Consider the following 26,773-nt stretch of genomic DNA (forward strand, 5'->3'; position numbering starts at 1 on the left):
GCTTCATTTTTTTTTCAAAATGTAATGTTTTCTGGGTGAATCATCTGTTGACCGCGTGTGTACCCTCCAAGGTGTGGCTGCCCTCAGGCGTTTCCTCGTTTCTGTAGAGTGAAATCGACCTTATTGCTAATCTTGTAGTGTCAGTTTGGATATTAAGCCTATCTTGACTATGTTTTTTCCTCTGTAAGATCAGTTTTGCCTGAGTAAAGGGTCGAACTAGACCGAAAGCGCTTGGCTATCTCGCTTTTTCATTTTTTTCCTTCGTGGCAAAAACCTTTATATATATATATATATATATATATATATATATATATATATATATATATATACGCATATATATATATATATATATATATATATATATATATGACTGGTAAAAATGTTCTGTAACAACAGAATTCCATCTAATAAAAGGAGCCCATAAAAACACCAAAATAGAGATAAAAAGTACTATATTTCAGAGACTGCCTGTCTCCCTCTTCAGGTAGATGAATGAGAAAAGTTTACAGAAAAGGTGGTATTTATACCAAGAGGTCCATCCACAAACAAGCCATTTAAGTCACCCCCGCTGATAAATCTTCCTTTAATCTTCTTAAGTGTTGGTTGAATGAAGACGTTGTCGATCGTATCTGAAATCCATGCTCCTTTTGAGATGTTCATTACCTGCCTCTCTTTTATTAAGGCCGATTCCAGCATCAAATTTAAAGTTGAATGGGAAACAGAGAACAAAATTCCTTTTCTTGATGTTTTAATAATCAGAGATACGACAGAATACAAATTTACCATATACAGAAAACCAACGTTCTCACTTTCATACATTCACTACTTTAGTTATCACGACATTACTATCAAGATAGGTGTAGCTAGTAACTTGTTCTTAAGAGCCTTACGAATTTGTTCCCCAGAATTCCTGGAAAAAGAAATTTGAACTAATTCGCAAGCAACTTTTGTCTTTAAAATATCCTGACCATATAATTGAGAAAGCAATTCACAAAGCAACGTAATTTTCTACCGACCCCCTAAAGACAAGACCAGAGATACACCCCCAACAAAATAATAATTCCCACCTGGACACGATTAAGAGAATAACCAACCCCCTCGGAAAATCGAACCCTTTGTATTTACTTACCCAAACACCTTAGCCAAATCCCTGATTAACATCCAACAAAAGACACCTCCAAAGGACTCTGGGGTATACGAAATCCCATGCCAGGACTGTGATCAATCTTACATAGGGATTTACAGGTAATTCCTTCCCCAGAGATAATAACAACACAAACGGTCAGTTAGGTATGGACAACAGAACTCGGCTATTTTCAACCATATAAATGAACCATAAAACCATAGAATAAAAACTGGAATTTGTCACGTAAGTTTATAGCAGCAACTTGCCGGTACAAGAGTCAAATGATGGAATCAGCCTTAATAAAAGAGAGGCAGGTAATGAACATCTCAAAAGGAGCATGGATTTCAGATACGATCGACAACGTCTTCATTCAACCAACACTTCCAACACTTAAGAAGATTAAAGGAAGATTATCAGCGGGGGTGTCTTAAATTGGCTTGTTTGTGGATGGACCTCTTGGTATAAATACCACCTTTTCTGTAAAACTTTTCTCATTCATCTACCTGAAGAGGGAGACAGCAGTCTCTGAAATATAGTACTTTTTTCTCCATATTTTGGTGTTTTTATGGGCTCCTTTTATTAGATATAAAATATATATATATATAGATATATATATTATATATATATATATATATATATATAATATATATATATATATATATAAGTGGTATAACATTGTCTTAAAAAATAGTGGGCTCACTAATCTTGAAGTTATCCCGGTATTCTAAATAAGAACGCACTTTTTTTCGTAATTAGTATCCCATAAACCCAGGTCTAATAATAATAAAAGTAAATGTGAAAATTAAACACGGATCTAGTGAGACCATCTGATCAGTGGTTCTGCTCAAAATCAACGCCTTCAGCAACCTTATGAAGAAAATGAAAGTGATATTGTTGGAAAATTCCTATTTAAAGAAGAACATAATGAAATAAAAAAAAGATACCTTCAATAAGATATGGAAAAAAAGAGAAAAAATAATTGAAGAGGTTAACAAACAAAAGATACCGCATAACACTAAGAGGCGCCGTTGTAAAGGTGAAGCCTCGACCCACAACCGTCCATAACCATAAACAAATGGTCGACGATGTTTCTGTAACGTCAACTACGAAGGACCTTTTGTTTTTAAAGGTTAACTTATTGAAGAGACGAATATCCTATCGAGATAAGGTAGAGTAGATCCATTTTATACTCTTTGAGTTGTTTAATGCTGCGTGAGATCGATAATGAAGCCTTAAATACGTAGGATTAATAGGGAAACGTCCACGGGGTCTAGTACTACGTACGTTAGGAAACTAGCCTAAGTAGGTATGACTTTTGTCCAAGTGATTTTATTTAGATTATTCTATTTATTTACTTCATCAAAATCTATTTTATTTGAATTATAGGTCCTAGGCGTTTAGCCCAAGCCTAATTTTTCAGCTTAGGCCTGTTTCTACCTATATTATAGTATAGAGCTATGGTAGGGTAGCGTAACCTACGGTATTTGCGCGCCTTGTTTACCCTTGTTTGTTTTGTCTAGGGCTAGGCTATTTGTTTTTCGTATGTTTAGCTCTCAACAAGAACTAATTTTTGTTTTTAAGCGTAATTACCTAAGCCTGATTCAGTTGAAGAACAAACTCAAAATTAAATTTCCATTGGTATTTAGGGTAGAACACCACGGCAGGCCAACCCTCATCACGGTGGACGGGTCTTATTAACTATATTTAATTGGTGAAACTAGAATACAATTGCAACTCTAAGCATACCATTTAAAAGACTGAAGTTTCGTCAACATAATGTAATATATGAAAGCCCCATACGAACTAAAATAAGCATGTGAGCTCTTCGTAAAATATGTTTTCAGGGCAGTTTTGAAATCCAATATGGCGGCTACGTTTTGCATGGACGGTTCTCATCAGTGACGGCCACCATCTTTCCCCGCCTTCCGAGCACTCATTTGAACAATGTTAGCGTATATAGCCTATGTAACGTTTATTGATCTTACTCAAGATTGCAGTTGTAATCAGCACAATAAAACAACATGTTGTTGCCTATATTAGCGAAAGTATGAAACTTGTTATTCCCGGGGTTATGGTTGGATTGGAACTGAATTCATTCTTACCTTGTAATCGGTGGTTTTTATCCTTACTGCCATCACAACTGAAATTTCACAGTGCTTATTTGATTGTAATTATACACATTTTGGTCTTAATTCACTCCACAGTGCACTTGAACCACGCTGTGGTTCCTGGTTCCTAAGAACTCCGCAAACACAGTTACGAGCAGCAGACGACAACACTGATTATGAGATGCAAAGCTTTATTCCCGTAATTGTTTACTTTACTCAATATTTAGTTTAACTCTACTTCAAAATGTTTATTTAATTCATGTCCATTATCCCTTTTTTGCAACCAAATTAACCCCCAAAAATTACAAATGTTTCGGATGTATACTTACGAGCAGACGACGTGAGGAAAAATGGCTCATCGTTGCCAATCTAGTGGAGCGTCACACATACGCCGATGCATTTACAAACTGTTTCGATGAATTCTAGTTGTCATAGTAATGCAGTAATGATAAAATTGCTCTAATATGTATATATACTACAAATAGATACGCTAATTTCACTTATTTCCCCGGTTTTGTGTAAGTCTTATACCTAGTTTGGAGGGTAAACACATACCAATTGACAACAATTGAAGAGCGCAAAATGCCGCAAAGAATGCCGTAGTCCCCTTGAATAAGTACGAATAAGTGCTGGTAAGAGGTGGGTTTACGATTGTTGTGATGAAAGTGCCCCAGCGTCTATGGATACAAGTGGTGTGCAGATTTAGCACACATGAAATGGGAAGTTTGTTGACACAAGCGACTCCGTAAACATCAAGATAGCGTCAATCTTCGAAACATTTTTAGTTGTAAGTAAAAATTTCTAAAGCGTTTTGGCGAGATTTCCACTGCCGTAGCCACCCTTTTCAGTACCCTCTGTTTAAATCTTAAAATTTGGCCTTAATTTCTAACTTTGGAGAAAATACTTACTTCGAAAGGAGAGTAGAGGTCTTTAGCTCCGTTTTTCACCAACAAGAAGTCGCGACTGATGCCCATCTCCGGTGTCAGGACGCGTTATAATGTACTTTTTCGGAGGGTGGCTAGCGTTGATTGTAGGTGGCCTGCTTGGCCTGCTGTGATATTTTACCCTATTTATGGTAAAAAACCGCATAAGTAGTACAGGGGTGGACCATGTACGATCAATGTGTACAACCCCAAGAAAAGTACATTATAACGCGTCCTGACACCGGAGTAGAGGTCTTTAGCTCCGTTTCTCACCAACAACAAGTCGCGTCTGATGCCCACCTCCAATGTCAGGACGCGTTATAATGTATTTTTTTGGGGGTTGTACACATTGATCGTACATGGTCCACCCCTGTACCATGCGGTTTTTTACCCTATATTATAGCCTATACCTAGTAGGCTATAGGTAGTAGGGTTAATCTAAGTGCTATAGGTAATAGTGACACATCAGGTATTTCAGTAGATCTAGGTAATACCTAACTCCATCTCTGGTATTTCTTTGGAAATTACAATTTCCTATAGTTTTTGGTTGCTTAGGTATTAAGAACTTACCGTTATTTTTGGGAGTCGACTGTAATTAACCCCCAGGGGCCAGTACTAAACACGGCAAAATACATTTGATGACCCCCAATCCCTAGTGGCTGTCTTATTCACGGAACCATTCCTTGCAGTCTGTGTGAAGTTATTGTCCAGAATTACCAGTACGTACTTCTTTGGAAATTGCAGTTTCCTGTAGTATTTTGATTGCAGGAAGAAAAATACTAACCTAACCTAACCTAGTAGGCCGCATGACTTAGCTCGTAACACTGCAGATGCACGACAGCATTCCAGTATCTCCAGCATATAAAAACATACCAGTTCTGGCTAAACCCATAAATTCTTGTTCATAATTTTTGGAAGTTTTTGGAAATCTTATCTTTGCAGAGTAACCTGAATATGAGAAAGTTCCTGTCTTTTAATGTCAAGTTTTCCTTATTTTATTTGGTCTTTCAGATATATCAATAAAAGGTCGCTTCTCTGAGAATCCGTCCGGTCCTTTGCACGACTGTTGAGAAATTACAGAAGATCAGATGACACACACTGTCTAGTGTGGGTCGTCTCACTTGGCACTGAACATCTACATCATTTATGCGACTTATTTAAGGCAAGGTAAAGGAGTGAGAAAGTTTGGTAGATTGAACTTAAAATACAGTAATTATGTAAAAAGTCATAAGAGCCTAGCAGAATTTTAATGAATAAATCTGCATTTTGGTCATCTGTCTACGTACTTCCATAAGGTATCATAGACAGGTGCCTTATCTGTGAAGCATGAACATTTTTTAGAAATCCCTATTTATGTATACTATCTCTTAATTGACTTTACACGCAGTAATGGATAACAGTTCAGAGTAATAGATATAATATTTTCATTGCAGGGCAAGTGGAGAAAAATGGCAAACAAAGATGGAAAAAGTGGAGATAAACCAACATTCACAAATCCCTTTTTGCTTCCTTCATCATCTGCAGCCAGGCAAAGAACAGCAGCATCAGAATCAAGTAATATACCACGGCCATTTGGCACAGTAACATCAGGCCCTTTTGTGTCGTCAGGAAATACCGTTTCATGCTCCGCTGATGTCTTTACAACCAGTTCAAGAAAGCAATCCGTTTCCTCCTTACCGTCAAGTACTTTTCCAACTTCAAGTTTCAAAACCTTTGAACCTGGAGCATCATTTATCAATGTTTCATCTAGGCCAAGTGGGATGTTTGGGGCAGATGGTGGTTTATCCAAATCAGGTACATATACTTTTCCTGTATTTGGAGGAGAGAAAAAAGAAAAGGGCATTGCCAGTGATGGTGGATTTCGTAAGGTGAGTGCAGAAGCTCGCCATGAGTTTGGGATGAGTGGTAAAGCCATATCAAGTAACCTAGGCTTCGGAGCTTTCAGTTCAGGGCAGAGATCTGATTACCAAAGATCTGATTCCCAACATCATCTAGATAAGACTAGCTCAAAACTGTTTGACAGTGCATTGAAAAGAGGAACACAGTCCAAAAGTGTGCCCCTAGTTTTTGGTGAAATATCGAGCGGTACAGGGTCTCAAAATATTCCACTTTGTGGAAATGTCACGTCTGTTAGCTCACCTCCAACAAATGTGTTTGGGGGTGTGGCTGACTCAGGTGTAAGTAAAAGTGAGAAATCAGCAGAGATATCTTCTAAAAAATTAAATGTTTTTGGTGGGACCCCAAGTACGTGTCTCTTTCATTCGTCATTTACAGGAAGCGGAAGTCTTGGAACGCCAGGCATGTTCACTACTTCAGGCAATGCACCATCTTCAGCCTTTACACTCTTTAGGAATTCAGGAAGTGCATCAGGAACCCCTGCAACTGGAGCACCAGCTATTTTTGGTGGAGCTAGTGCTACTTCATCATCATCTATTACTTCTCACAGCGGTTACAACGCCGCACCTGTGCCTAGTATATTTGGTGGAAAAGTTGAGGGAACAAAAAGAGGAGGATCAGTTGTGACGTCCACACCCAACGTCTTCGGCAGCATTACTGGAAGTACCAGTTGTGTTACCAGTGTTTCATCTACTATTCCAAGACTCTTTGGTGGTATACCTAGCAGTGCCTTGGTCAGTGAAGTTTCATGTGGAGATGTGAAACCATCTGTTTCAAGTATTGCTTCTGTACCTAAGTTGTCTGTAGAAGCTGATACATCTCTTCCTCCAGCCCCTATCTTTAAGCTCCCTAGCAATACTTCAGAAAATATAACAATCAGTTCTGAAACAAAGTCAGACACTCCTCCAGTTCCAAGTCTTTTTGGAGGAACGATTGCAAGTGAAACAAGTAGTATGCCAGTAGCAACTGTAAGTAATTCTTCTAGTAAAACATCTCAAATGATTCATGCATGTGAGCCATCAAAGAGTCAAGACCAGTCTGCTTTGTCAGGCATCTCTAAAACTTATGATGTCACATCAAAAGATAAACCATCATCATCTAAAGCATTATTTACTCCACCTGCCAGTATATTTGGTGGTGTTAAGAACTCAAAGGAAACAGACAGCAGTTCTCAGCAGACATTTTGTAACAAACCAGATTCACAAACTCTTATTCCAGAGTTTACTTCAAGAGGAAGTTCTAAGGAAACTGGCTTAACACCAGGGCAGCCAGACAGTGCAACCATGGACCCTAAAACAGAAGAGCAGGCTATTGATTCTAAAGATCTAGAACCTGGAGAAATAATAGAAGCTTCATCACTTGAAAATGAACCAAGTGTTACTGAAATAGGAAGTAGTGATGTAGATAGAGGTAAGCAGCTGGATGATTTACTGGATATTTTTGGGAAAGAAGATGATCCCAAGCTCACTGCATCAGCTACAATGGTCTCCCCACCACAGTATGAAAAGAAAGACTTGACAAAGATCATCATTGCCCAGATTCCTGACTCGTGCATGGATAAAGATATCATCAAAACACATTTTCAGAAGTTTGGTAAGGTTAAGAGAGTGTTCCTCAATCAAAAGTCAAACCAAGCTACAGTGCAGTATGAGGACCACAAAGGAGCATCCAGGGCAAAGCGAAAAGGTCAGAAAATTCACCCCAACTTGCCAGAGGTCAAAATATTTTACGCTACTCCAGTGCGGCGAAAGAGTGAGGATAACAGTAACGATGCCATACTTTCGAAGAAAAAGGCAATTAAAACTCTTAAGCAGACTCATCCGGTCGGTGACAGTAAAGCTGTAGGTGACTTGGACCCATACATACCCCTAGAAAGACCAACTCTTGGAACTCCAAGTTCTCAACCAGTTCCACCCTTGTTTACTCCTGGAAAGTATTCAAAAATATCTAAGGTGTTTGCTGAAGAGAAAAAGAGTGTTAAAGTGCCAGGTCAACCTTCAACCGAAATTCGGCCTCGCACTATGTCTCCTCAGGCAGCACCTAGAATTGGATCTCCCAAAATTACCCGAATGGATTCGCCAAAGTCAGCAAAGTTAAAGGTAGAGGAAAAATTGAAGACATTAAGTCGACCTGTCTCTCCTGCGAGAGAGTACGATGTGTTTACGGAGATCAAAAACCTAAAGGCAGCTCTGGAATTGCAAGCGCTGACTTCTAACGATAGATTTACTGTATTGAAGGCACGTGACAAGTTGATGAGGAATGAGAGGAAAAAGCGGTTGGATATCAAGAAAGCTGCTAGTTTAGATGCTGGTTGCCCCGACATGTGTCCAGAGCACGAGAGATATATGAGGGATGTCCAGAATGACCTGAGTTCGTACGAAGTCACAAATGGTGTATTGGACCACAAACTGGTAGTGAAAAAGTTTTCTAGGAGTAGTGCTGATAAAGAGGAACCCTTGCCTCATGAACTAAGGCCAGGTCCTGTGCTTCTGAAAACTATGGATTTCTTGGTTTGTAATATAATGGTGCTCTGTGACAAAGAAAACACAGACATTGGAGTGTGGTACAATTATTTGTGGGACAGGACTCGAGCTATCCGCAGCGATATAACACAGCAACAGCTCACAGATAATGTAGCAGTCACTATCATTGAGAGATGTGTTAGGTTTCACATATATGCAGCCGTACATCTTTGTGAGGAAAGCCCTGATGTGTTTGACAGAAAATTAAATACTGAAAACTTGACAAAAAGCTTACAGACTCTGAAAGAACTGTATAAAGATTTAGCAGAAATGAAAAAATTCTTTCCTTCGGAAGCTGAATTTAGGGCATATGAAATGCTCTTGAATCTTAACGATGGTGAGAAAATTGTGTATCAGTATTCACAGTACAGAGATGAGGTTCAGAAGTCCTCTGACGTTAAATTTGCGCTTAAAGTATTTTTGGCTCTTAAATCCAATAACTTTGTGAAGTTTTTCAAACTCATAAGAAGTGGTACATACCTTCAGGGTTGCATCTTGCATAGGTATTTCCCTCAGGTGCGATCAAAAGCACTGGATATCTTTGTTAAAGCTTATGTTATCTCCAAACGGGTGAGCATACCTCTCCCATACATCATTAAAACTCTGGGTTTTGAGGATAGAACAGATGCAGTTGGGTATCTGAACTATCATGGTATCACAGTTGACAAAGAAAATGTTGTGATAGCCAAAAACTTGATTGATCTTCACCCGGAAGGACAGCCTCCTGTAACACGACCCGTCAAGTTGATTGAAAGCAATCGACTGTTCACCGTGGTAGAAGTTATACAAGGGGGTCCAATGCCAGAGAATCCCTTGCAGAGTTATGTCCCCCACGATAGCTTCGACGAGAACGGATACTTAAACCCCGATGCCCGAGATGCCACAGACCAGCAGAAGAAACTGAAGTCTTTGCTCTTGGGTCATGCCCAGTCTGCTGTACCTAAAGAGTCTGTGTTAATGCCCACTATTGAAGAAGCTCCGGTTGAGATGCCCCAGGTGCCCGGTATTCTTGATTCAAGTGAGTCGTTTAGCACTTGTGAACATGATGCCATTTCTGATCATGATTACATAACCTTCATAACGGACGCATACAGCATGATCACAACTAGTGTGGTGAGTGAACTGTCTGTAGTTATTGCAAAGGATTCCATTGAAAATGTCACTCAAGAAAAATTACAGAAAATGGCTGCTAAAGGTCTTATAAATGATATTGTTGTAGAATATATCAAAGAAGAAATAAAAATGATAGCTAAAACTTCATATGATGAAGTACATTTAGAAACAAAAGAAAAAGAGAGGAAAGAAATTGAAGAAGCAGAAAAGAAGAGAAAAGAAGAGGAAGAATTGCACTATGTTGTCACCGTTTTACTGTGTAAGGAATACATGGCTGATTTGCTTCCTGGGTTAATCAAAGAGGTTTGCGAGGAGTCTGTCTTTGAGGTTGAAAATGAATTGCTGGAGAAAGTCCATGCAGTTCTTGTAAAAGAACTTCCATCTTCACTGGTCTCTGAAGTTGTACATGAAGAGGTTCGTAAGGTGGCTACCAAAGTTATTTCAGAAATGTCAAAAGAACTGGAGGACAAAATAGGAAAACTGCAGCAAAAAATTACATTAAGGAAAGTGAGAGAAAGTTTCAGAAAATGGAGGAAAGTTGTTCTTCGAATAAGGAGACGCAAGCAAGCTCAGGTTACTTTTCCTGCCTTGTCGTCGCAGCTTGATATTCGTGAGCAAAATAAGGCTTTCTCTTGGGGCTATAAGAGAAAACTAAATGAGAATGTCAGTGTTGACCATCTCATGAAGCGTAAACTGGCTTCTGCTGAAATGTCTCAGAAAACGCTCATCCGAAATCAGCTTGAAAGGTCAGTTGCTTGGTTTCCCCTGTCACTAGAAAGAGAAATGAGGAGAGTAGTTGAGAAGTATAACCGGATAAACAACATAATCAAGCACTATTTCAAGATTTTGATATGTAACTGTAGTGATTCAGATTTTACTTTAATGCAGTGGCTTCGGTCAAAACTAAGTGGCTCAGAAAATGCAGATATCAATGTGGAACTTAACCATACTCTTAGTTTTCTTTCCACACTGACAGGGCAAGAGTATGGCTTTGTTTTTCAAGAAGTGTCTTCAAATTGTTTACCAGAGGTTGTAAACAGTGGAACATCAGCTATGCTATTTGTCACTCATGGGTTAACTACGCAGGACCCAGACTATGCAAGAGTGAAGAGTTGGATCAAAGCCAACTCGGATGTCCCTTACAAAGTGATGTGCGAGGGAAGTCCGTTTGGTGAAGATTGCTGGGTACTCAGTGAAAATGATGTACTGTTCCCAGAGACATCAGAGAAGTTGATGAATTTAATCATTGATTTGTGGAGTAGCCATGCTGGAAGGATGCAAGTGTCATTGTCTCGTTTAGATAGTCTCATCCTGGGATATGTTGCCACTTATTACATCCAGCCTTCTGTTCTCAAACAGCATGAAAGAAGCATGGATAAAAAGTCACCCCTTTCCCCAATGACCTACATTGATTTATATAACTCTGCAATTCAGTTTTTGGTAGAAGTATTTACGGATGACAAGTTGTCAGCGTTAGATTGGCCACCACCTGAATTAAGATGTTTAGATCAAGTCCCTCCACCTTCTTGGAATAATGAAGACATGAAGCTAATAAGCAGCACTGTTCAACAATTGAAACTTCCAGAATTTAGGCTTGATGGATTCATGCCCTGGGAGCAGCTGGTTAAAGCACTACATCTGTATGTGGTACAGATATCACAGCCTGAATCATTTAGTCATGTACTTTGGTCTCAGGTTAATGGCCTACTCACCAAGACACAAGAGTTTCTTAAATCCCTCTATAGATTGGATTTTGAGAGTTCTGACGCAGAAATTCACGTATTGCATCTTCCCTGGACAGAACTTATACATACATGTGTATCCTTTAAGTTGAGCACCCTTCCAAGCCTGCCAGTTTTCTATCAACCACAGCTTTTAAGATCTTTTGTTTTTCCCAAGGGATGGTGGGATGCATGTGATTATTCAGACCCCCTCTGGGATAATATCTGTTATGAAACCCTCCATAAAAATTCAAGAAAACGCAAGGATGAGGAGGACATTAACCCCAAAAATTCCAAGATCCCATCTCTTTCCTCAGAGCTTATGTCCGATATCATGAAGGAGAAAGAAAAGTATTTAGAGTTTGAGAAGAGACTCGAAGGTGCCTTGGAGAGCCCCGAGTTAGTTGTCGAGGACCTAGATAAAAGGGACCGGCTGGAATTTGACGATTGTGATTATGAAGAAGATTCCGGTCCCGAGGAAGAGTTCGTCCCGTATTCAGAACTGTCAAGCAGAATTGCTCAAGAGAAAGAGAAATGCAAACTATTTCAGAAGAAGCTCGAGAGCATACTTGGCGATGGGGAGGACTTGTGCTTTCTTTTTAAGGAGTGATTTTTTGGTAGATTTCAGTTGAATAAATCGTCTGGTTTGAAATCCAAATAGAGATTTATTATCTCTTAAGGGAAATTGTTTCAGGACATTACCTCGAGAAGGAATGTGAAGTTTTGACATCCTCTTATGTATAGATCTTAGTGTAGAAATGGTAAGGTATTGGATTCAAAGCTACTTGAAAAAATGTTATTTAGTTTAGTGGTCAAGTTCAGTGTTTGAAACATTGTACTGCAGTTTGGTTGAGAGTGGCATGAGGAATAGCTAATATTGCTTTTAATACCCGACTATTGATATGCTATTTACTTTCAGTCCCTAGCTTGATCAGTTGATGTTGAAAGTGCTTTTACTTGTTCTCTTTGTATATTGTTTTTATAACTGTTGTCGACTTGTCTTCTCAAGAAGGCGCAAGCTTCAGTACCTGTTATTATAGACTTCAAAATACCTTATATTGGATGTCAACAGTGACATAATGTTTATAATGCTGTTTTTGTTTTGAAATGAGGCAGTTTGTACATTAAAAATATTATACTTCAGTTTTTAGTCAGGACAGATTTTCATTCACTTTCCTTTTCAATATATTCTTATATTTAAGTGTTAGGAGATAGTCAAGTCAAGTTTTCTTAAGATGTTAAATGATTTACTTTGTGCTTTATGAGACAGAAAAGCGTACTACTGTCAGTCTTGGTAGATGTTTTGTATTTACTTGGACATAGCAGCCATCTTACAGTTTGTTGTCCGTTGCATGTTCAAATTTAATCTTACTGAGGATTTGAATCCATATCCATCTTATAGGCAATACCATGAGCTCTGCTACTTTAGTTCAGAAGCAGTGGGATGTGGTGATACCACTTCAACACCAAGGGATGTAAATGAGTGCACTCTTCTTTCCTCTACTCAAGTCTTCATATATGCTCTAGTTCCCTGATGTTTTGGGCTTCTGTATTGGTCCTTGTTGCACTGCTTTCACATCCACTTTCGGTTTAGTTGCTCCATAAACTTTCTCATGTCCAGTCAGTCTCTTTTCTTTTGAAAGACACGTCATTTTTCCAGTTGCTGGACACCACATCTTTCCACAACAGCCTTATTTGTAAAATTATGCAAATTACAATAATGAAGGACATTTCTAAATAAGTTCTCATTTGTTTAGTGTACATGGTTTGTGAATAAGTGATATTGTAAATAGATTGCATGATATAAGGGCAAATGATTGCCTTCAGTTACCCTGGGATTCACAGGAAGCAGACAGAAAATTTCATTCCAAGTATAAACACAAAACGACAAACGGATATGGTTTTATTTTTGTTGCAACATAGCAATTATATAAATTTCCAAGTAATTTACAGTGCACCCGGCTTTTCTTGGCATTACAGAGTACCACTATTATTTCAGTTAAAGTTCATATGTAAATTTACTTTTATCACATCAATAATACAAATAAATAAATACAAAATGCACCACCAAAAGTAACTAATATGCATATTTCAGATTTTATCTGAAAACCTCAAGTAAGATCAAATATAATATCTGGGCAATGCAACCAATATTTAAAAAACTCGATAAATAAGAAATTCAATAAAAAACAGGCTAACAGATGTACCATAGCACTAAAATATTATTGCAAATTGCCTAAAACAGAGGCACTGAGTGGATAAACCATACCAAAGTGGTTAAAATGAATTCCAAAACATACAGCAAAGTGTTCTACACCTGGCATTTCTAACATTACAAAGGTTCTCCCCTTAGCAAGAGCCAAAGATTTTTTTTATAAAGAAGTGACCCTCTTTCAACAACAAGCACTTCTAATGACAGAACGGTGGTGTAAAAAAGCTAGTTGCAGCATGGACATCAAAATCAATTTTTTTGTCATTTTTCTTCTGACTTTACCATAAGCAAAATACACCTCATTACTGTACATGATTATATGGAGATACATATATCTGAAATGCTCTTAAGAAAAGAATAACACATTTTATTTAACCAACTTTTAACTTATTCCAAGATAGAAACCACTACACAAACATGTGTGTGTGTTATTTCCCAAGAATAAGACTGAAAAGGGAGGGTTTTATGTTTACATAAGGGATAGGTTAGCTGTTAAAATCTTTCCTGTCCAACTAATCGAAAAAGAAATTTGACCCCTCATAGCAAAGGTAGTCTATCTGTTTCCATTTATTTCAAGGTGTTATCAAATATAATACAATTTCTTACCAGTTTAAACTATAAAAAATCTACTTCACTAAGGATACAACTTACATTATAGTGGATAAAAAATATCACAAGCCTGAAAAGATCATTTCCCTGTTTTGAACCACTTGGGAACTTTTTTAACAGCTCCTGTTGCATGCATACTTGTATTGGTCCTCTTTTGATATCCTGCTTCACTGTTGCATGTTTCTGGAACTGCTGATTTCTGACAAGAACTTCCTGGCTCACCATCGTCAAATGTCTCCAGTGATTGCATAGGTTTCTGCACTCTGCAGACATGAAGTTATAAATCAGAAACTTCAGAAAAAATTGCAAGGTTCTTAAAAAAAAAAAAAACTAATCTGTTTACTGTGTCTCCTGTTGGAAAGCAATTATAAACATTTTTTATTTTGCGGTAAATTAGATTAGTACAGAGTAGAATAAAGAACCTACCAAGTAGCAAATCCAACTCATCAAGCTTCCCCAAAGGGTTTTCTATAAGTGAAAGGTGTAAACTGAATCAATGTTGAGTTACAGAAGTTGGACAGCTACGTAGGTGGGTAGAGACCAAAGGAAATGAAATGAAACGTAAAGGGCATAAAATAAGGTAGTTGTGGAGGGCCACAGGAATGTTTAAAGACACCTTTCTACTGTCCACAGAATGCTATCTAGAGAGGTATCCCTTAAGGTTTTAGTGGCAAGCCACTGCCTTACTAATAAATGCCTCTTCCCCACCATAACTGTTGGTTTCAAGCTTTGCATATCAGCAAAGACCAAAAGAACAAGCCCACAGAAAAAGGAAGAAGGCAGGAAGGTGGCTATGCCTTGACTATGAAGAAACAATTTTGTAATTTTGTCAGAACAAAGAACAAGCAATTATCTTACTAAAAGAACAAAGAACAAACCACTATATATCTTACTAAAGCCAAATATCTTTGGCAGAAGTGACTAACAAATGTTGCTCTCTGATTGATTCAGATCAGACAATTAGGTGAATTCAGTGTATTAGTGTACTTACTAAGTCACATCATCAGTCAACCTGAAGATGTACTGTTATTAAAAGTGAAGGTTAAGCATCCATAACACTGGGATGATCTGTGCTTGAACCTAGTGGAAAGGTTCAATTTGCTAAGGTCACTCTACCTCCCTAGTGGGTGCAGAATCAGGTTATATCCATTTTTCAAATACAGTAACCATCTTGCTAGTTACTGAGTTACACAATATGCTTCAAAAGACAATTAAAAGTACACGTTTTGACGGTTTCTTAAGTTGGGTTGTCAGTCATACTTGTCTATTATCTATCAAGACATGGTGCCATGATGCTGAGAAATAAAAAAAAAGATGACAATCTCAAGTGATGAGGACAGTATGAGGCTGGAGTTTGACTAGGATGGTACACTACCTAAATCACCACTTGATCCTGCAGAAGAGACCCAAGTTGTGCACACATCATGAGCGCTGACTATCAACTGAGCAATTTGTTATTATTCACAGTGTGCAAAAATATTAATAATAATAATAATAATATCCTTTATTTCAGCTCAGGGCCATATACATGGATTATACAAAGTACAGACAGTAACATACACAATCTAGATACATGAGACATGATAAAAAATGAATAATTGGCACTTATCCACAAAATAGCTGAGGTAGCATAAAAGCTAGTAATCATAATACTGGTAATAACAGTAATAATATTGGTGAGAAAAAAAATGCATTGAGAGTTAAAACAGTTAGTGCACAGATTATATAAATTAAATTTCAACTAGAGACCTTAGGTGGTTACAGTAGTCAGGTCCAGAGGGCTAAATACAAAAATTGAATGTGCAAAATAACTTTAATTTTATAGTATTCACAGCAGTAATGAAAAAGTAAAATATCAGCAATAAATATAATATAATGACAGAATCTGCAGATGACATCTTGCCAATACAGAGATTAGGTCCTTTAGGGGACAAAGGCCTCATTTTCCCATCTTTCCCACAGTTTAGATCTTGCTTCACTCTTCAGGATGCTTTGTATGAGCGAGTTGCTGCTGTTTCTCACTCGGGTTACCAGACTGGACATTGTTCGCCTTACAATGATTTTTAAATTGTCAATGTGGTTTTCTATGAACATCTGTGTGGCAGAGTGGTAGCGGGGACTGTTTGTGAGGTGTCTCAAAATGTCATTGTGCACAACAGTGATACGTCTTATGGTCTCTCAGGTATAGTTCGTCCAGAGGGAACACCCATAGATACTGTAGCAGTACGAGCAGAAGAGCAGCAGTTTCACATCTCGGTGACAGAAGGCAAACCTCCTTGCAATAATGTTGCCAGTTGCACATAGTTTACAACGCCTCAGTTCAATGTCTGCCATATCTTTTAGGTCGTCGGTGATAATGTGACCCAAATACGGAAATTCTTGCACAAATTCCAGCCGATGGTTTCCGAGAAAAATTTGTGGCCGTGCAATATGCTTAAGCGATCTTGGGAGCAGCGACATGCACTGGGTCTTGGTTTTGTTGTAAATTATATCAAAATCCTCTGCATATTGGTGGCAAGTGTCGATGAGTCGTTGAAGACCTTGCACTGATGGGGAAATCAGAACCATATCATCGGTGTAACAGAGGTTGTTTATAGTTATTTCATTGACAGTGCATCCGATTGGGAGTAAGTTTAATTTGACATTCAAGTCATCTGTGTACGTATTAAACAAGTATGGAGAAAGAATGCACCCTTGCCGAAGCCCGTTTAGGGAGCCGAAGGTGTACGATAATACGTTACCCCATTTGACACAGAATTAAAAAACTATTATTATTATTATAAAGTATTTAACTAGAATACTGACAAAGCATTTGTTTGTCAATAAAAGGTAAAAACTGGAGTTAGAACATTGATGAAGTGGATCCCTAAAAAGAATCCTGCCAAGAACCTTGAGGAAAAAAAGTAAAACTGCGAATGCATAATGATGAACAAAGCTATTTACTTAATATCAAAAGGAATAAAGTTTGGAGGTGTAACAGTAGTGTGTTAGAGAGTACCCTCAAGAAAAAGAACTCAAACCCACGACTGCCACCAAAGATATGAAGAACTTTTTAGAAAAATGAATTAAAAAAAAAAAATTCAGATTTACTGTACTGACAAATAAGATTGTTGGCATTAAGCTTTGACATGAATTGACCATTACACATACATTTCTGTTTTACAAACCCCTTGCACTTTCTGCACACTTTCACAATAAAATCAACTGCAACTTACCTTGTACACTTTATTGCACTACATGAAGAGCTAAAGGAAGACTTTTTGCCTAGGGTTTCGTCATTCAAGTACGGTGATGACAATGAAGACGTAAAATATAACCTGGCATTTGGCACACAGTCTGCCGACACAAGAGATACCTGTGGATCCAGAGTTCTCTGTGGGTGTCTCATACCTGGAAGAAAAACAAACTTTGACACAACTAATCACATTGAAATACTAAGATCAATGGACACTTTTATTCTTACTGACTTTAATATGTCATCTGCATATTTATTTTTGAGAAACCATGGAATAAAGGAGTTACATGTTAAACAATGTCTGTTTGAGATCGTGGCTGGGATTTTGTTTTTCGTCATTAACATCGGAAGAGCAACTTATACTGAGAAACTCCCTTCGAGAACGCTTAGGTTAGTATCCTCTTAAGGACAATGTCAGTGTCTACTGTCTTCCTTAAGAGAAATTAGGCTTATTATAAAGAGACTGGTGTTTTAACTGAATAATGCCAAGAAAAGAAATCTATGCATTTTACTACATAATCCGTAAGTTAAAATGAGTAATTGTGAGCACTGTTTGCATGTTTTGATGAATCATCTAGCATACAGAAAACTTATCATCCTTAGCAGGATTTTCTTACATCACTGAAACATCTTTTTCATTTCTTCTGTTTCTATGACATTTTTTAAAGTGTGAACTCGCTGGACTGGTAACCTGAGGGTGTTGGAAAGGGAGACTCGATTTCAAAAGCGGTAATATACGACATTGCACTGTAGAACCAGGGAAATTGTTTGATGGGGCAAACCGAACTCATTACTTCAAACTTTTGCTCCTTGCTTGACCCAACCACCAAATTGAGATACCAGTAGTAAAATGCATTTTTGTACATGGAACTTACCCAGCAGATATATACTTAGCTATAGACTCCGTCGTCCCCGACAGAAATTCGAATTTCGCGGCACACGCTGCAGGTAGGTCAGGTGATCTACCGCCCCTGCCGCTGGGTGGCAGGAATAGGAACGATTACCGTTCTAGAACCAGATTTTCTCTGTCGCGGTAGTGTCAACATACGTTGTTGCTACCTCCTGACTTGATTTTCGTTTTTTCATCGCCATCGACCTTCTGGGCTGTCTTTTGCAGGGAAGTACTGGGTCTTTGGTTTGGCATACGCTTTTATTAACTTTTTAATGAATTTGGCTTCGAAATTTCGAAGAATATATTACGTGAAACTACCGAATTTTTCGGTAGACACTCATATATTTTGCAATAAGGGAAATATTGATTTTTTTTTTCTTTCACTAATACGTGTACAAGTTTTAGAACTTGATGAAGGAAATATAAGATCTAACTTCCTACTTTAGGAAGTCAGAAAGCATATAACTAGATACGCTTCCTTTAGAAGCTTTAAGAGCTCTCGTACTAACGAGCAGTTAGAGTATTGACAATTCTAGTAGTTGTTGCATCCTCATCACCTTCTTACTCCACAGAATCTACAAATTCATATGTGCAAATTTGAAGATAAATGGATGGAGCTCAAAAGGCGAGCTCTAAAAAGGTAAGAAGTGAATATAGTGTTCCCAGTGCAGTGGAGGGTGCGTCTGATCGGCTCCGTAGCGCTTCCAGGCCTAGACCTCTTCCAAACTCCCAGACCCAGTGGAGGAGGAAAGTCGACAGCCGCAGGAAGGTTAGGGAGAACCCCCACCGGTCAGGCGTCCCCTCGGCAGGTTCTGTAGAACGTCCCAGACTGCCAAGGATAGCCATTGATAAGGCATCCTTAAAAAAGTGCGTATCTTCATCTTACATCCGAAAAGACGAAGAATGTATGTTTGGAGTTTCCATGATCTAGCGCGTTCTCTGAAAACTAAGAGAACACTAAGCAAGAGCCAGCCGCTGCCAGGAAGCCGCGTTCCATCAAGCTAGCGTGAGCTACGTTCCAATAGCCAGCTGCGAGGCGCGTTCCAGCTGACAGACTAGCGTGAGCCTCGTTCCTACAACCAAACGCGAGCCGCGTTCTAGAAAATTTTTCTTGGCGCAAGGCGCCTTCAAAGAGACGAAGCGCCAGCCTGGCGCAAATTGCGCCAGAAAAACAGACGGCTAGAGCAAGGAGCCTTATAGTAGAGTGGCAATCAGAACGATCCTTCCATTGAACGTTTCCGGGCAAGAGGCTCTTTCTAAAAGGGGTCTAGGTAGGCGCTCGGAACTATCAGGGCGCACGGGACCTTCCAAGCAAGCGGAACGTTCCAGGAGCGAGTCTCCTTTCTAGCGTGCGGAACATTCCAGGCGCTAGGTGCAAGGAGCCAGGCGCCAGTATATTCCTAATCTTCTTATGAGAGAGAGGTCAGTCGCGAGGCTCCTCTTTGAGTTTTCAACTTGAGCAACTTTCCCCTGGCAAAGGTGCAAGATGTCGCACAGGCGGCCGTCGCTTTTGCCAGAAGGATTCTGATACTAAGAGAAGCCATTTTTTCATTATTCAGTGGACTCTCTCCTTCATTCATGCTCTTCCCTCGTTATGAAGAGGCAAGAGCTTTGGGAGTTTTCTTATAAGAATCTCATCGACGTTTGGGTATGATGGCGGATAGGAAATATCTACTTCCTTCCGTAAACCCTACAGATGAACAGGAATTCTGTCTCTTCCACGATTTATGAAGAAATCACGAAGATTTAAAGAGTTCCTGGATTAACTTCCTTCCTTAAGGAGATATATATACTCTTTCTATCGTTCTATTAACGAAAAGAACGAAGATAGTAAAAATTTTTCCTTTCTCTATCTGCCTCGGCAGGGAAAGAAGGTAGTAGAGTATCTGCTGTATGAGAATACGATACGGCAAATCATAAGCACATACCGTAGTTACTTCTTTGCTGAGCAACTCAATTACCAGTAGTATCCTTCCAGGAATTTCCTAGGAAGGACTACGCTTAAAGGGATTGTTAAGACAACACCTACTTAGCTTCTAGATTTATCGAAGTCTTGTTTCGCTTAGATATGCATTATAAGAACTTCCTGAAGTTCGATAATAATTTTATAAGATTCCTTTATTAAATGGAGTAGCTGGCAACTCTGGAAGAGTAAGGCCAGTCGGCTAACGAGACTGCTAGCGCTTAGACACCAACGCAGTATCATGTATGTGTCGGTCATGAGTAGTCGGTTACATGTCTCTCTCCTGCGGGATGGAATGACTAACCGTGTCTCTCCCCTACAATCGTGGTTTTAGCCTCGGATTGAGGGGATAGTTAAGCAAACATAAATAAAATATTGTCTGCCTTTTGCTAAGAAGCTTTCAATAAGAAAGATATTACAACATTTCAATGCTGTTTACCGTAGGTAACATTTTTAAAGGATTCTAACGCAGCGGAACTCTATATTGTATAATGCTCTCATGCTACGAAAAGCATGGGCTTAATTTTAGAGTTACATGCTTAGTGAGAAGATGAATGTAGTAGAGAATTCACTTTAAGACTACGGTATGGTCAAGTCTTATGCACATACCGAGGTTAACTACAGAATTCCTAGTATCCTTACAAAGGTTTTTAGATTAATGCTGTTTACCACAATGTGACAGTATTATAAAGGATTCTAATACGGCAGAGCGCGATATATATAATTCTCTCATCCTTTCGAGAAACGCACACAACCTTTTTAGAATCGGATATTGCTCAAGAGAAGTTGGGTGAGTCGGATGGGAAACATTCTCTTAGTGGCAGAAGTTGTTTCCCTGAATGGACTATACTACGTATATAAAAGTTTTTTCCCACTAAGAACGGAATTAACATGTGAAGGATGTCGGGTACCATAAAGGCATAGATGTTATGGCACATACCCTAAAAAGAACTAGAAGGAAGCGCCAGCCTGGCGCAGAAGCACCATCCAAGATATTTTCTCGTTTTAGCGAGTTATTAACCTAAGAGTCCAGTAGCCTCTCGGACAGCAGGCTCGGTAACGGCAAGATTCGTTCCTGATTTCGTTACCCATTTAATCGAAAAGGGGTCGCTTACAAGGAATGATGAAATGATTTATTTTAATCACTTAGGCCAATTCCACGACTCTCTCATATCGTAAAGAGCATCGAGAATCTTTTTTCGCCCCTGTTCGCGTTAACAAAAGAGAACCTATTTGGGAACAGACACGGAACGTAACGATCCTTAAGAGGTTCGATGCAAGATTTTGCATGTCTGTGAGAACCTTCTCGATCGAAGATAATAACTGTTAACGTATGTCTAACATTTATTGAAAAGAGTTGTGAGAACCTGCGGAAAGTCTTCTTCATAGATCTCTTTGTAAGGTAGAAGACGAACAGGCTTCCTTTAGACTGCTTCTTTTTCCTCGAACCAAGAGAGGTAGCAATATAAGACATCTTTGAATTTAAAGAAGGGGAATAAACTTTAGTCTTTTTTCCCCTAGTTATAAATTCTTAACATATATTAAGATAAATGGGCGTCAAAGGAAGAGAGGATGTATGCCTCATTTTGGCCTTAGAGAGGTTGGATTCACAGAAGTCACGTTCTTCTCACAGCATGTTTCGTAAGGCTTTTCCAAGAGTATCTGGATATTCTATCAGAATCTAATATAAATAGACCTATAAAACCTCTCCACTCTGAGTCTGTCCGTGTGCAGACTGACCAGAAGTGGACATGAATGAGAGGTTTTTTCAAGGTAAATGACAATAGTCATGGCTAAGACATAGAATTGCTGCAGATCGTGCTAGATGGAATGAGGAAACTGTCCTCTTCCGATACCTCTGTGAACCACATAGCGAGGTTTTTTCTTCACTTTCAGAGGGAAGAATCACCTATGTATATATCTGCTATCAAAGAACGCAGTAAAAGGCTATACTCTGTCTCTACAAGGGGAATTAGAGATAACAGAGGATTAAGATCTTCGGGATCTTATACGATACCGCAATACGACAAGAGTTACGGATATCATGTACTTCGAATGGGATCTTTTTGTGGCCACAGATTCCGTGTTCCGACAAAATGGAACTGCTCCTCATCAAACTTCTTTGAGGAAGTTTATGAAGGAATTCTTTGTTTCTCTTAGCCCTAAATGACCAAGAAGACAAGTGAATTTTTTGTGCATTGGAATCTCACATCAGATTCAATGGAGACTCGGCAATGGGTTCTTGCCAGCATAGTATGTCTGGCAAAAAGAACTAAATCCCTCTATTCCTGACGCAACGCTTTCAGATAGAGGTTTCGTTGCCCAGGCAGGGTACTTACATTTTCATCTAAAGAGGAAGAGATGGTTTAAACGTTTGCCTACAGAGTCTTCGGGGTGCGATGAGGGCTCAAAATGCTTCCCAGAAGGTATTCAGAAGGATACAATAAGAGCTAGAAATCAGGGTTCCGCCCAATTTCAGCGCAGAGTCTCCTTCAACTTCCAGACTCCTTCCCTTCCTTCGGGCAAGGATAGGGAGGATTCTGCAACGAGGAACCTCATCAACATGTAAGAAGAGATCTCGTTAGCAAAAGAAGTGTTCACGAAGGATCCTCCTCGGAGGAAGACTCTTCTCTCTCGTATTGTTAGATATCCTGTCGTCTACTGGGTGTAGCTGACTAAAATCACCTCCCCTTGCCAGGGGCCAAAAGCTCAAAGGGGAAGAATTTCTTCCACCCTTCTCCAGTCTCCTGATAAACTATGTGGTTGTTCAGGACTCTCGGACAATGTAGCGCCAGCCAAGCGCCAAATGCCAATACAGGCGAAAAACGCCAGAGGCGGACAGTTCCAAGGAACTCTGTCATGGTCGGATACTGAGAAGGATTCGGCCTCCAACCTGGCGCGAGGCGAACAAATCGGACAGATATAAGAGTGTCCGATGTGGACATCGCCAGACAGCCTAGAGACTCTTCCAAGCTCGAAGCTCCAGCAAGTGTGGAGGAGCCAAGCCAGGCGCGAGGCGCCAGCCAGGCTGCACCGCCAGGCTCAGGAGCCAGCCAGGCTCTAATAGCCAGCCAGGCTCTAGGAGCCAGCCAGGCTCTAGGAGCCAGCCAGGCTCTAGGAGCCAGCCAGCCAGGCTCTAGGAGCCAGCCAGGCTCTAGAAGCCAGCCAGGCTCTAGAAGCCAGCCAGGCGCCATCCAGGTGCCAGGCTCCTTCAAGGCTAGGCTCCAGTCAGGATTGAGGATCCATCCAGGCGCAAGGCTCCTTCCAGTAAAGAGAAACCTAAAGCTCTGTCATGTAAGAGGGCTAGTCCCCGCCATTGATATGATACAGGTAAGGCTCTGCCATGTAAGTGGGTCAGCCCCATTGGCACGATCCGAGAAGGCTCTGTCGTGTAAGCGGGCTAGCCCCCATTGACATGATCCAGAAGGGTTTGTCAGTCATAGGTCCCTACCTCGCTGAAACTCTTGAGGCATGCAGACTCATAGACAGTAATCATGAAGTCTTCTGCCAGGCTCCAGGTGCCTTCCAGGCGCAAGGCACCAGCCAGACGCAAGGCTCCAGCCAGGCGCGAGGCGCTAGCCAGGAAGGAGGAGCCAATCAGGCACCAGCCAGGCGCAAGGCGCCATCCAGGCGCGAGGCTCCAGCCAGGCTCTAGGCGCCATTCAGGCGCAAGGCTCCAGCCAGGCGCGAGGCGCTAGGCGCCTGCCAGGCACGAAGCGCTAGCCAGGCTCCAGGCTTCACCCAGAAGAGATCTATATCAAAGAACGCCCTGGCCTTCTTTGAGACATTGTGATCTCCTAAGCACTTGATAAGTGCATTGATGATTCCTTCAAACAGCTGAGAATTAAAAGCGCATGAATAATGAAGTGTGAGCTTTTCCGAATTCTTGTTCTTTCCCTAACAATATGTCATAAGGACATATTAGCTGTCACATACGGGAGATGCAACTCTGTGTTGACTTCCCATTATCCAAAGGATGTCAAGATAACCTACGAGAGATCCTTCTCTCTTGGTTGATACGTGTCTGCGGATACATTGCTGGGATAGGGAGCAGATACTGATCCTTAACTAGTGAGTTAAATTTTATTTAACGTCGTGTTTTTTCTTTGGGTTTTTTGAAAGGAGTTTGTAGATAACTTTTCTACTTAAGCACTAACCCTCGTGTTAGGATCAGGTGATCGGGATCGGTGTTGTGCTCCTTAATTATGCCACTAGGCATAGGCATATTGTCATGTAAGAGGCTCTGTCGAGTAAATGGATAAGACCCCATCGACAGACCCACAAGAACTCTTAGCCATAGGTCACATCCTCGCTGAGGCTCTTGAGGCGAAGCAGATTCCTAGGCATTAGCCATGGAGTCTTCCGCCTGATCAAGTAGGAACCAAGGTTTTATTTATTTATTACCTACAACGTATGTTGTTTACCTGTCTATTCAGTAAATAGTTGTCTCTTTCCCACCACCAAGGGTGTCAATCAGCTAAGTATATATCTGCTGGGTAAGTTCCATGTACAAAAATGATATTGTTAAGATACAATAAAGTTTTGTACATACTTACCTGGCAGATATATACGATTGATGGCCCACCCAACCTCCCCTCAGGAGACAGGTGGAAGAGAAAATCTGGTTCTAGAACGGTAATCGTTCCTATTCCTGCCACCCAGCGGCAGGGGCGGTAGATCACCTGACCTACCTGCAGCGTGTGCCGCGAAATTCGAATTTCTGTCGGGGACGACGGAGTCTATAGCTAAGTATATATCTGCCAGGTAAGTATGTACAAAACTTTATTGTATCTTAACAATATCATTCTGTCAACTTTTAACAAGCACAACAAAGAGGGGGAAATCACAAGTATTATGAGAGAGGCCATCACCAGAATGGAATAATTCTATAAGTATTCTCATGCACAAAATACAAATGCAATGGATAATATACAAGTTAAGAAAGTGAAAAGATGAAAGAAAAACAAAATTATGATAGAAAGAACATAATAAATCTCCAGAAAGTAATTTACTGAACTGCAAAGTTGGTACAAGGGTAGCTAGGTAGTAAGATGTCAGAAAAACATAAACAAAAAGCATATGTATGTATTTACAAATATTTCATATCTTGACAGACAGGCTGTTAATTTTTTGTTGAAGTAATGCATATCAACTTTCCTTTAGCATTCAAATCTGAAGAGAGGTAAGCTGTATTTTCTTACACTAGAAGAAACTAGGTTATCTAACTGCCATGTATGTGCCTTCATAGTATAAAGGTTTTACCAAGCAGCAATTGGCTCTGATAGTAATTTAATGTCTAGTTAGTCATGCAAAAAATTCAACTAGGGAAAACAAAGGTGGGTACAATTACTATTCAAAAAGATAAGTCCATGAAATTTGTACTTTTGTTTCACAATGACAATATCCCAACTATTCTTGGCTAATATTGCACCATTCCAAGCAATAGAGTAAAGCTATGCATTCAAGACTTTTGTATTTGGGAAATATGTTATTGTCATGATACAATAAAGTTTTATGCATACTTACCTGGCAGATATATACTTAGCTATAGACTCCGTCGTCCCCGATAGAAATTCGAATTTCGCGGCACACTCTACAGGTAGGTCAGGTGATCTACCGCCCCGCCGCTGGTGGCGGGAATAGGAATCATTCCCGTTTTCTAAGACAGATTTTCTCTTCCACCTGTCTCCTGAGGGGAGGTCGGGTGGGCCATACACCGTATATATCTGCCAGGTAAGTATGCATAAAACTTTATTGTATCATGACAATAACATTTTTATGCATTCAACTTACCTGTCAGATATATACTTAGCTGATTGGCACCTTTGGCAGAGGGTAAGAGACAGCTAATCTACTGAAATAGACAGGAAACAACATATGTTGTAGGTAATAAAATTAAAAACCTTGATTCCTACCTGTGTTAGCGAAAGACTTCATGGCTACTGCCTAGGAGCCCGTATCGCTTCAAGAGCCTCAGCGAGGTAGTGACCTCATGCTAAGAGTTCTTGATGGTCTGTTACCGGGGTCTTACCCACTTACGCTTCAGAACCTTAGGATCTTTGTCAATGGGGTCCTATCCACTTACATGACAAAACACCTTGCCTATTGGCATGATCATAGAGCACGACACTAATCCCGATCACCTGATCCTCATTGGGGTTAGTACTACGATTGAAAGGAGTCATCCCCGGACATCCTTTCAAGACAACCCACAACTCAACAACAATATTAAAACTAATTATTAAAATATTAAAACAAATTTAAGGATCAGCGTCTGCTCCATTTCCCAGCATAGTATCCGCTGATACATAAGGTCCAAGAGAGAAACATTTATCGTATGTTATTCTAACATCCTTTAAATAGTGGGATGCAAATACTGAATTGCACCTCCAATAAGTTGCTGCTAAAATGTTTCTCATGGACATATTCTTCGTAAAAGAAAGGGAAGTTGCC

The 26,773-nt window shown here is 39.8% G+C and overlaps 2 protein-coding genes across 2 annotated transcripts in view; one reads left to right on the plus strand and one right to left on the minus strand.

The window, feature by feature from the left end:
- Positions 1–2,137: 2,137 nt before the first annotated feature.
- Positions 2,138–12,563, plus strand: LOC135199499 (germinal-center associated nuclear protein-like). The gene is made up of 3 exons (XM_064227607.1): positions 2,138–2,294; positions 5,169–5,324; positions 5,591–12,563. Exon 3 carries the CDS (start codon positions 5,606–5,608, stop codon positions 12,017–12,019), a length of 6,414 nt encoding a protein of 2,137 aa, XP_064083677.1. The 5' UTR covers positions 2,138–2,294; positions 5,169–5,324; positions 5,591–5,605; the 3' UTR covers positions 12,020–12,563.
- Positions 12,564–13,295: 732 nt separating this feature from the next.
- Positions 13,296–26,773, minus strand: part of LOC135199500 (tether containing UBX domain for GLUT4-like) — a 32,602-nt gene continuing 19,124 nt past the window's right edge. Inside the window, exons 11-12 of the mRNA XM_064227608.1 lie at positions 17,446–17,620; positions 13,296–14,493 (exon numbers count right to left, since the gene is read on the minus strand). Coding sequence (XP_064083678.1) covers positions 14,310–14,493; positions 17,446–17,620 — 359 coding nt within the window. The 3' untranslated portion in view covers positions 13,296–14,309. The remainder of the gene's footprint in view (positions 14,494–17,445; positions 17,621–26,773) is intronic.

This window comes from Macrobrachium nipponense, chromosome 25 (genome assembly GCF_015104395.2).
Source record: "Macrobrachium nipponense isolate FS-2020 chromosome 25, ASM1510439v2, whole genome shotgun sequence".
Lineage (NCBI taxonomy): Eukaryota > Metazoa > Arthropoda > Malacostraca > Decapoda > Palaemonidae > Macrobrachium > Macrobrachium nipponense.